This window comes from Clarias gariepinus, chromosome 9 (assembly GCF_024256425.1).
Source record: "Clarias gariepinus isolate MV-2021 ecotype Netherlands chromosome 9, CGAR_prim_01v2, whole genome shotgun sequence".
Classification (NCBI taxonomy): domain Eukaryota; kingdom Metazoa; phylum Chordata; class Actinopteri; order Siluriformes; family Clariidae; genus Clarias; species Clarias gariepinus.
In genome coordinates this window covers 14,395,294-14,406,685 of record NC_071108.1, presented here as the reverse complement: position 1 = coordinate 14,406,685, position 11,392 = coordinate 14,395,294, and the positions used below count along the sequence as shown (strand labels likewise).

The 11,392-nt window shown below is 35.8% G+C and overlaps 1 protein-coding gene across 2 annotated transcripts; it reads right to left on the bottom strand.

Annotated features, from left to right (window-relative positions):
- Positions 1-660: 660 nt before the first annotated feature.
- Positions 661-10,225, bottom strand: porcn (porcupine O-acyltransferase). Of its 2 annotated transcripts, none has more exons than XM_053504391.1 (15): positions 10,125-10,225; positions 9,334-9,485; positions 8,950-9,145; positions 7,394-7,437; positions 7,021-7,202; positions 6,799-6,929; positions 6,517-6,537; positions 5,178-5,192; positions 4,958-5,083; positions 4,747-4,847; positions 4,567-4,643; positions 4,384-4,447; positions 4,121-4,206; positions 2,276-2,386; positions 661-2,159 (listed from the first exon to the last, which is right to left on the bottom strand). In XM_053504391.1, the coding sequence occupies exons 2-15, from the start codon at positions 9,467-9,469 to the stop codon at positions 2,058-2,060; spliced, it is 1,392 nt and encodes a 463-aa protein (XP_053360366.1). In that variant the 5' UTR covers positions 9,470-9,485; positions 10,125-10,225; the 3' UTR covers positions 661-2,057. The 2 variants fall into 2 exon arrangements, with proteins under 2 accessions (XP_053360366.1, XP_053360367.1); XM_053504392.1 differs by having other exon boundaries at positions 9,334-9,482.
- Between the last annotated feature and the right edge of the window lie 1,167 nt (positions 10,226-11,392).

Genomic DNA, 11,392 nt, shown 5'->3' with positions numbered 1-11,392 from the left:
AAACTTATAACATGTAAATAAATAAAATAAAACAAAGAATATGTGATTAAATAAAAACAATAGACAGAATAAACTATCGAACAAATAAATAAATATATAATAAAGGAAAAAAATAGAGAAAATGAACTACCTAAATGGGGAAAAAAATCACAGCAGTTCAATGATTTAATCTAATTGTCAAGAAAATAACAGAGAAGATTTGTGTTTTTCTATTAGACATTTTACAGTATTTACTGCTTCCTTTTTCAGTTAATGACAGCCATCCAGCCATCTTGGAACCTCTGTAGTCCAATTAGGGACTCTGGAGGTCAATGGTGATTACCATTGTATTTATTCCCATTTGTATGACCGTGGTAGGACCTCTGGTCAACATTCGTAACCTCGTTCACAGATTACAAGCAACTTGGAAAAGCCAATTAGCCTAACCTGCATGTCTTTAGACAGTAATAGGAAACCAGAGTACCTGGGAAAAAAACAAAAGATGTAAAAAGGATCCAGTCATGGTAGTGCTGTGATCTGATATCATGATGGAGACATTCGGTAAGGCGTTTTTTTTTCTTCCTCCAATCAAACACACACAAAGTATTTTTATGTAATATAAATTCTTTATTTATTGGTTATTACCAAAAGGAAGTTTGAAATAAGAATGCCAATAAACACTGGATGGATAAAATCATCATTATAAAACATCCAAATGTAGCAAAGATTATAAAAACACATATAAATGGGAAAATGATTAAATATTTGAGCTGATTGCTCCATTTAGCACATCTCAGTACAAATTAGATGATCCGTCTAGCCTACCACGAGAATAATAGGTCAAACTGCAGCTATACAAATAAGTGAATAGACAAACAAACAATGTAAGTTATTGTAAAATATACTAAAGCATGATTGTGCTAAAATTCACAAGACTAAAATATTAGTACAAGAAGAAGAAAAGAAATCAAATAATAAGATCTACAATAACTTACCACTCACTCATCTTCTATACCTCTTTATCCTGTATTCAGGGTCGCGGGGACCTGGAGCCTATCCCAGGAGGCTTAGGGCACGAGGCAGGGTACACCGTGGACAGGGTGCCAATCCATCACTTACTTATCAGTGACTAAATATTTAAATATCTAATTAAATCATGTAAACAGTCCAATATCAGAGTAAATTCACATTATAAAGAGATACCAACTAGAATCTCCACTGGCTCATGGTCACACTAAAAATACCTCTAATACTCTTTAAATGGGCAAATACAGGCTGCTGAACTTGTGTGTGAAGCACAGTATGATATGTGCCTTTTTCCATAAAATACTAAACCTAATACCTGTACATACACACATTTTGCACATACATCTAGAGAATATTATTTTTGCTGAGCTTGGGACTGGATTTGTAAATTATTGCACTTTTAATGTGTGAGGTACTTGAATCAGATTATTGCACCGATATTTTAAACTAAGCTAAACATACAAATAGTTAACTGATTTTTAGCAGACCTTGCCTTTGACCCTACGCAATATTAAGCTAGCTAGGTCAATTCCATGTTCATCTGGGGATGTGTTTTTAGTGTTTATCCAAAAAATAAGCACTGCTCATAATGCTTAAATTGCTTTAACTGTGTAAAGTCAATGCAAGTTTAAATTAGAACACTTATAAATAGTGAATGCACAGTAAATAGTTTTTTGATTAAAATCATGTTGTCATGATCCAATTGTGTGGCATTATATACAACTATAAAAAGATAAATATATCATATTACATATACATAAAATGAATAATGCCAGGTTCTAGATCTTGGAGCTCACCCTTGTGTTGTCTACATGTGAAAGGAAAAAAAAAAAAAGAAATGATGTGCCATGTTGCTCATGTGCCACAGCATTCAGACCCAAGAATCAGATTTAGTTGAGATTTGATAGAGTTTTTGTTCTCTATTACTCCAGTGCATGAGGCATTCACAGTGAAGTCATAAGGAGCTTGTCTTCCACCACTGCAGAAGCAAATAATAAATCATCTGTAGATTTGTTATTTGCTACCTGTCCATCTAATCATTTAGTCTGAGTTTACATAATAATGCGGTATACAACCCAAAGGCCAAAGGTCATCCAGTGACTCGTCCAGCTGAGTTCACTCCATTTGCGAATAGTGTGACTGGTCATACCATCCTGTGGATCAAATTATGAAGGTGATCAAAGTTTGTATTGTATGTATTTCCATAATTTATGCCCATGATTAAAACATTTAAAGCACATTTACAAATTCTGCTAATAAAGAAAGTTACCTCATCTGAGTCCATATCATCAGTGCTGGACCCAAAGATTGAGGCCAGGTAGGTGAGGTGCAGCACTGTTAGTACACTAAATACTCCATTAATAAAATAAACCCAAAATGCCTAGTGAGAACAAGAGAGAAATTATAAGAGATGCTTATTAGTGCAAGCAATTGAAGCTACACTGTGCCAGAATGTTTTGAGGACAATGAGATAATTATGATTATTGGGACAATATTTCTTTGCTGCAATTAATCGGAATGACTAATAATCCTTTCCATAATTTTATAACAGAAGCTAATCAGGGTGTTGGTATTTAGGGATATTTAATTAGTCCAGTTAAATACTAAGAAACAACAGTAAATGATGCTTCAATGGAGAGGCATAAAAAAGGTACAAAATACTCAACTAAGTCAACACTACTTTAGTTTGTACTGTAAATTTTAGGTATGATTTACACAATTTAAAACCTTTAGTATATTAATTCCGAACTACAGATAAGCATTGGGATGTGGAAACAAGAAAAAAAAACACTTTCATGACCTGATCAGATTTAAAGAAAGGCCACAGTGATTAAAATGGCAGTGTAAATTTGGATTTACTCATTTAATTCATCCATTGAATAGTTTTTAATAACTACTTTATCCTGTACCGTCATCATTGCTATGGCTTAAATCATTTATTAATTTATATTTTAGAATAAATTTTTGTGGACTAAAAATAGTCCTACATACAACTTTATTTAACTATAAAAATTATATGAATGTTCCACGATGACTTTTCCCAGTTTAGTCTTACACACTATGCAGATAATTGTAAAACTGGCTCCATTTAGCCAGTAATATTTTCAGACCAAAAGATTATATTTACTTTTACTTACCTAACCATGAGGATACATATCATGGGCAACAGCTCCCCTCAATGGTGACTAGGGAGTGTATTATTCAACTAGTCTAGGCAACCTCTAACTCAGGTTTCATAAATATTTTCTAAAATACTGGTTAAAATATTATTACTAAAATACTTCATGTGTAAAATACATGATGGGATACACTGTCCACAAAATGGCAAATCATATTCTTTAAACACAAAAAATAATTTTTATAATGTTATATTCTTCTTTGGAAGATTTGAACCTACATTTACATGTTTAAGCAAAAAGTGACAGCGAATGACTTCAAACATGACACATTAAAAAAAATTTTTTTTAAAAACCAATTGTCTCCCTTCCATCACATGATTAGTGAAGTGAGTAAAAAGACAGTCACTGTGAGTGAACTAAATGTGTAAAATACAAATAAATGTGTTTAATGGGCTTTTTAAGAAGATTCAAGATAAAAAGAGAAAAGGGCAATTAAAATCTAGTTACTAGCTTCAAATCTTGCATCTGTTTGTAAAGTTTGCATGTTCTCCCATGCAGACAGATGGATAGATGGATGGATGGATGGACTCAACCCACATATTATTGTATATTTACGTTGGGCTGATTTATCCAAATGTGTGAGAGGTGGATTTATAGTAATTTGCTAAATAATACAATATATCACACTGATGTTAACAAAATAATTCTGACATTATATTTGCCGTTTCTGCCTTTTAAGACCCTAACCCTAATCCTTACCCTGTAATCAAAAGTGTTGAAAAAAAAATAATCTCAAAACTATCAGAATGATTTATCTGATTTTGCAGCGAAACCCATCACTTAGAAGTAGCTGCAGGTTTGCCATAGCAAAAAAAAAAGCTGCAGCAGAAGCATTTTAAATGTTAGAGTTACATTACAAGTTAAATTTTGCTCCTTTGAGCAAAATTTGATAATTTGATGTAAAATAGTAATTTGATGTCAAATCTTTCACCCACCTTCTTGTTTTGGTGTTTACAGTCAGATGGACATCTCTTGGAAAGGACACATGCATTAAGGATGATGGAAAGTCTTTTCCTCAGCACTGCAAAAAATATGATGGTAGTCAAATAGTGAACAACTTCCATGCTATTATCATACACAAACACACACAATACAGGCTTAGTTAAAATAAAGTGTGTTTTTCCGATCTAATTCCAAAACAATTTACAGTTTCTAAATAAACATCTTAACTACAGTTAAATATACTGTAGATACTCACCATACTCAATATACGTCATAAAGGCAAGTGTGAATAATACAGCTGCGATGTGAAAGCTTAAGCCCTGCAGGTATTACATTAAAAATAACAACAGGTTACTAGCAAACTTTGTGATATTTAATAATGGGAGCGTATTAAGGATTTATTGTAGTTTCATAATCAAAAGATGGTAAAGAGACTTACATGTAGCAAAGTGCTGGTTGTATAAGTGATGAGGATGGCTTGAAATTTCCCAAATTTGAGAGCTTTTTTAAACACATCTGAATATCCAGACGAAATCATACTAAAGTTACCACACAATATCCAACATTTTAACATGGCATGACCTAAATAATCCACCACAAACTATTAACTCAAACTTACAAATATTGAGCCACTGAGACATGGGCAGGTTCCAGGAAATAACAGCCTCTGACATTGACCTGGGAAACTCAACATTCATCGGGTTAGCCATTGCAAGATCCCTGAATCAGTAACACAGAGAAATATTGGTTAATTATAATAACTAGAAAGCATTAAGGTAAACCAGGGAGCAGGGGTATTTTGTATGGGCATAAGCTGTATTGGTACAAACCACTTGAGATGGTCTTTCTCTTCTGTGAAGCCTGCACCTGACAGTGTGGTTGTCGTTTCACTTAAATAGCTTACGAAATAATTACTAAAACGGAAGCCCATGCTGTGTTCATAGCCCATCAACAACCTGGCAAAGAAAAAGGGACCATATGAAGAACTGAGATGTTTAAGTCATAATAGAGACAGATAACAAATTTGAATCATACTTTAAAAAATGTTACCTGGGAATAAAACCTCTGGAAAGTAGCAGAGTGAAAGGAAATCAGATAATTTATTAGAAACAATTATTAGAAACAATTATTAAAACATTAAAATAATTGAATAATTAATAGCATATTAATTCATTCAATTTTAGTTCATTGAATTGATTAATTAATTTCACAACCATTTCTGTATCTAAATACTGAATGTGTCTGAAAAGATTAATTAAATAGTCTCTTTTGGAACATTGCTAAACATTTTTACATTTACAGTTGAAAATGATCCTAGCAAAAAAATTCACCGCTTCAAAAAAGTCAAATTAATGCTCTACATCAAGCAAAAAAATTAAGGAAACTGCTGAAATTACTAGAACTGGGTTGAGAACCCTTCAACACATTATCTGGAAGGATAGCCCTGAACTGTCAACTTTGTGGAAGAAACGTGGTCAGCAAAAATCATGAATGGAGATCACTTAAACACTTATTGAAGTCGCATTGTGAAAAAGCAACAGGAGAAACAGAAATAGCTTTATTTAATAATGCAGGATTATTTCCAAAACTGAGGATTGGGACTACAAAACTGTGTCCATAAGAAAACCACCTGCTTTAGTGTTTTAAGAAAACAAAATGCTTCAGTTTGTTAGAGAGCACAAAAATTAGATTTTGGAAGAGGTGGTGTAATGAGTTCAGACTGATCCTATTACGAAGTGATGGACATGTCAAAGTGAAAAGGAAAGTGTTTGAGGCGAAGCATTCCATTATGCACAGTGCTCACCGAACAAGCCCCTGGAGGCAGTGTTATGTTCTGGGGATGCTTTGGTCGGTCAGGTCTGGGCTCTTCAACATTATGTGGCAATAAAATTTTATTGTTGAGTAATAATAAAATAAAATGATGTCAGCTGACTACCTGAATGTACTGAATAATGAGCTTTTCACACCAATGGGTTTTTTTTTACTTATGGCTCAGGCTTATTTTAGGAGGATTCAAACTGTAAAAAAGTTGTTCTGGGAGCATGAAGAATCATTTTCACAGATGAATTAGCCACCAAATCAATTGCACCATAACCAAGGCTAAAGGTACTACCTTTAGGGTATGCAAGTTTTTGGCCAGACACTGTAGAATTTAACATCTTAATAAAACATCTAAATTTGATACAGGTTTGCTATAAATTTAATACCCCCTTATGCAATGTAATAAATTGTCTCTTACAATTCACCTTCACATACTCCATCTATTAGTGCAATTAACACCCGTAGTTCCAGATCATGTAGTGTCCACAATTAAATATGCATATATATATATATATATATATATATATATATATATATATATATATATAGTAGTGGAAGAAAATATTACCTGTTCTTTCGCCTCTTCTTACTGAGGGAAGGGCATAAATAATAATTAGATAAGATGAAAAAATAAATAAACACTAGACCAGTATGCAACAAAATTTGATTTAATGGCTAAGCACACTCTCCGCATGTTTTACTGCCCCATAACATTTTATGGAAAAAAAATTAATCATATAAAATATTATGGATATGATGACATATATGACATTAAACCACTTTTTTTTTTATTATTCTATTTTATTATTTCTGTTTTCAAATGCCAGGAGCAGATGGATTGTTTACTCACTTTTTTAGCACTTTGTCTCCAAAGACAGGGATGAAGTAGGGAAAGAGATAAGGAGCAACACAATTAGAGATCAGCAGGCATAACTGGCTCTTTATCCAGCTACTGGTCACCTTCACCAACCAAGAGACACTCTGTTGAAGATAGGCTTGAGCTTCACGAACAGCATTCATACAGAGATTTAAAGCTGTTAGAAAAGACTTTTATAGAGATTCAGTGACTTACAAGCTCTTTGCCATTCACTGCCTCCCTGTAGCTGCTGAAGCTGATCCAGGGCCCAAATATGACAGTGCCCACAAAGTAAATATAGCCCATGAACTCTACTGGAGAAGGAACTTTTTCCACTGTGCCTTTGTCCAAGTCAAATGCAAGGGAGATTGCTTTCATGGCAACAACCATCTGAGAACCTAAGTAGACATAACATGATTTTTAGTTCTGGAAAGCTGGCAGTCTTAATTACAACATCACATTTTAGTTTTTTATTGTTTGCTTCAAGGCTGTCTTTCAAGCTGTTTATGTGATATAATTTTGTAATTGTGTATATCACACAAAATACTATTAAATATTTTGAATGAAATAATTACTATTATAAACTGACCTCTCATTTTGTGCCAGCTGTTTGTGTCCATCATATGAAGCTCTCTGAAAAACATTGTAGATTTTTACTACGGAATGTGTGGATATAGGGTGCGATGTATCTGCTGTTTACTAGTCAATGCAAAAAATTTAGACCAACATACAGCCAGGCTTATAGACTTTGGAACAAAGATAATATTTTGGCATTTGGCTTCTGTACACTACCACATGGAATTTAAAATCAAACACTCAATATAGGAGCAAAGGCAAGACTTGCAGCTTTAGTTCAAGGGGTTTGACAAAAGTGTGACATTAACCATTCAGGAATTACAGAAATTTTTGGACACACACCCAATTTCGGGGCTCATAAATAATCAAAGAAAAAACATAATCGCAAGCATATGGATTGTCTTTAATACTTGGATGAAAATCCTTTGCAGTCATTGACTGCCTGAGGTCTAGAATCCATGAATATGACTCTACTACTACTAGACACTACTGCAGCTACCTTCAGCTGCTGCATGTTTGTGGGTCTTTTTGCCTTCGGGCTTGACTTTAGTAAGTGAACAGCATGCACTATACAGTTGTGAGCGGGAAACTGACTTCACCAGTGGAGAATATTTCTTTGCCTTGGAATACTTTTGGGTCATTATGATATACAGTATATGAAGTAAAAACAGATGTTTCCCAACAAGGTGCATTCCACTGGTACACTCAAGAACAGAAAAGCCAGATTAAACTTTGTCAAAAAAGTCTTTTAGATTCTTTGGTAGAAGTAGGAGAAAAAATGAGGAAAAAAGCATAGAGAAAAAAAGGAACAGCTCGTGACCCAAAGCATGCCAAATCATCTGTCAAACAAGGTGGAGGCACGGTCATGGCCTAACCGTGTACAGGTGCCAATGAAACTGGGTCACTGGTGTTTACTGATGACCTGACTGCTGATAAAAGTAGTAGGATTCTAAATGTAGGGGGATTTACTCTCTGCTCAAATTCAGCCAAGTGCTGCAAAACTGATTGGTGCTGCTTCATATTGCAGATAAATAATGACCCAAAACAAACAGTGAAAGCAGGACAAAACTCAGCATTTGGTCATGTCCATGGCTTTTAGATTTCAGGCAGTCACTGATTGCAAAATATTATCATTCATGTAAGGCAATCCTTATGTTTGTAGTTTCATTAATTTGCTCAATTATTTATAAGGGGCCCACAAAAATGTGTGTGTGTGTGTGTGTGTGTGTGTATACAATTTGCTGTTATTTCTGAATGGTTAATGCTAAACTTTTATCAATCACTTTGGATTAAAGTGCTGCCCTTTGCTCACATCTTCAGTGTTCCATTGTTTATTCAATGTGGTGGTGTACAAAGGTCAAATGCCAAAAAATGTATCTTTGTTTCAGAATTTATGGGCTTGACTGTATATTACTGTATATATAAATACCCTACGCAAATATGGTGTTGTCTCTAAAAAGTAGAGACTGTTAAAAATACAAAACAGAGCATTTAAATATCATTTAGCATAAATGCACATTACCTACACCGGAGATAAATTTAACTATTGTGTATAATTATGTCACGTACCCCAGCAGGAGGTAGATGAGTACTGTGATAGAGAGGAAAGGGCCTCGAGTGCTGGAGTGGCGGCACAGAAAAAGGATGAGGTAGCAGAGAAGACTGAGCAGCACCACCCAAACCATGTGCAACCCAAAGAACAGGTAGAGGGTGTAAAATCCACATGCAATCGTGCTGAGGTGCTTTATGTATGCAGGCAGGCGACCTGTCAATGGATAGAGAGAGGACATGGGGGGGACATGTAGCATTCAGACACAAAAAAAGCCAAAGTAAGCAAACTAGACATTGTGTTAGTAAAGATGTAGGACTAGGACATATCCCAAATCGTGAATCAACCTCTTGATATACGTAGGCTGTTACCTGTGAAAATTGTCATATCAATTCTGAGCTTACCAATTCTCCACAGCAATCTGCATGCTAAACACATGATCAGCAGCTGCCACACCTGCAGCAGTCCCTGTTGGGCAGTCGGAAGCAAGCAGCCCAAAGGAAGCTCCTGAAAGAATTGCTGCCGGCTGAGAGCCCCCATGGCTGTCCTTCAGCTGCTGAAAGAAACATCCAGTCACTTTGGTAGCACTAAAAATCAATAAAATGACATTGCCTTTAGACATGTGCACCAAGTGTCCTCTTTGTGAGCTAAGTGTCTCGCCTCAATTCTGTCTGCATGAAGTTTGCAGGTTTTCCCCGTGCTTGGCGGGCACATCTAGTTATTTCTTATATTTGTATAAAATTGTGACAAAATCTAAAAAACAAACAAAAAAATAATAGTGCATTGGGAGATTTTTTAAATCGTGATATTTGTATAATCGCAGTACAAATCGAATCGGCACATGGGTATCTTGATAATATTGTATTGGGTGATCCCTGGTGATTCCCAGTCCCTACTATATACAGTAGGCTGTATAACCCATCGCTTCATAACCAGTGTAACACGCTTATACACTTACAGTTCCATTTAATGAATGCTACTATTCCGCAATGCAAATAGCGTAGCCTCCATACAATAACCACACATTCCTCCACATATTCAGTTAAGTATAACTCCCCGGTTAGTAAGCGTGACGTTCCGTCTGGTTTAAAGGAAGGTGAAACCCGGAGGATTAGCATCCTCATACCCAGCAGCTCTGTGATGGTGAACAGACCGCTCTCAGGCTACAACACGTAGAAATCATGTTTCTGCTTACCCAGATATGTCGCTCAGTTCGGTTTGGTCGAAGTGAGGGGGAAATTCCAGTCGTGTTTCGGTTACTTCAGTGAATTCTACACAGCCTACACGTCTGGTACTGATGATGTCCTTATCCTCCTGATGTGCCCGATTCCCATTGAGGTTGAGCTGGAGACCCTCACATGAGCTCAGACCCCCAACATCCAATCAGCTTCAGCATGGCTCATCTCTCAACCAATCAGAACAGAAGTAAACCTTCAACTGCTTCTGCCCATCACCGCGTGTGTGTGTGTGTGTGGGCGCGTGTGAAAAAAGCTAAACGCATTTCTGAGACACGGATCTAATAAAAACCACTGGGTTTTAATATAGTTGCTTTTAATTAAACATTAATTGTCTATTATTATTATTATTATTATTACTAATAAGTTGTATTTGTCTATATGATTACTGCCACATATTTGCAACCCAGTTCTAATGAAGGAACTTCTTACATGCTAATAAAATATCTAAAATATTATAATGTATGAAACAGTAAAGCCAATATGGTTAAAATGTGTATTTGATTTATTTAGCCATTTAAATGTATTTACAATAAATCGTCTCCCACTCCTATAGTATACAAAGGGGTATCAAAAAGTTTCAAGATTCGCGTCCACATATCTGTTCGCTTTCACCATACATCCTCCCTCAGAAGCCTTAAAACTTGCGTTCACCATTGACTGTCTGGTCCCTGGGGACAAATTCTCGATGCACAATTTTGTGAATGTCAAAAAAAATGATGAGCATACACAGTTGAGCTGCAGACCTCCCTTGCCTTTTTCGGTCATGGAGATGATGGGGTCTCACACTATGAAGACTGCTGCTTCGTCTCAGTGTCGTAGCCATACACCCAAGTTTCATCACCAGTAATGATCCTCGACATGAAGGACAGGTCATCTACAGCACGCTATTGGAGCTGCTCCTGGGTCACAAATCACACATAAGGATTGCCTGGACTATTCCGTATAACACACCGACAATGGCAGCAATGTTGTGGATTGTTCTCAGACGATCATCATGTACAAGTTGCCAAATGGTTTTGACATTTTCGGGGGTTGAGTTTATTGAAGGTCTTCCTGATCTCTCATCATGTTCCAGTAATGTTCTTCTGCTTTTGCAGTGTGCATGCCACTTCAAACACCTTGAATGACTTATTGCAGCATCACTGTGAATTTGTCGAATGATGTCTAACGTCAGATTTTAACGTCATGTCCGCTCTTTGTTCTAACTTGCTGGCCATGATGAAAT

What these genes read in the sequence shown, in the direction of transcription:
- porcn (XM_053504391.1), bottom strand. Translation starts at nt 9,469, where the DNA reads ATGGGGGCTCTCAGCCGGCAGCAATTCTTTCAGGAGCTTCCTTTGGGC. An exon ending in CAGTGAATGGCAAAGAGCTT is followed by an intron (nt 6,930 to 7,020) that starts GTAAGTCACTGA and finishes TATCTTCAACAG; the next exon opens with AGTGTCTCTTGGTTGGTGAA. An exon ending in GAGAAAGACCATCTCAAGTG is followed by an intron (nt 4,848 to 4,957) that starts GTTTGTACCAAT and finishes TTACTGATTCAG; the next exon opens with GGATCTTGCAATGGCTAACC.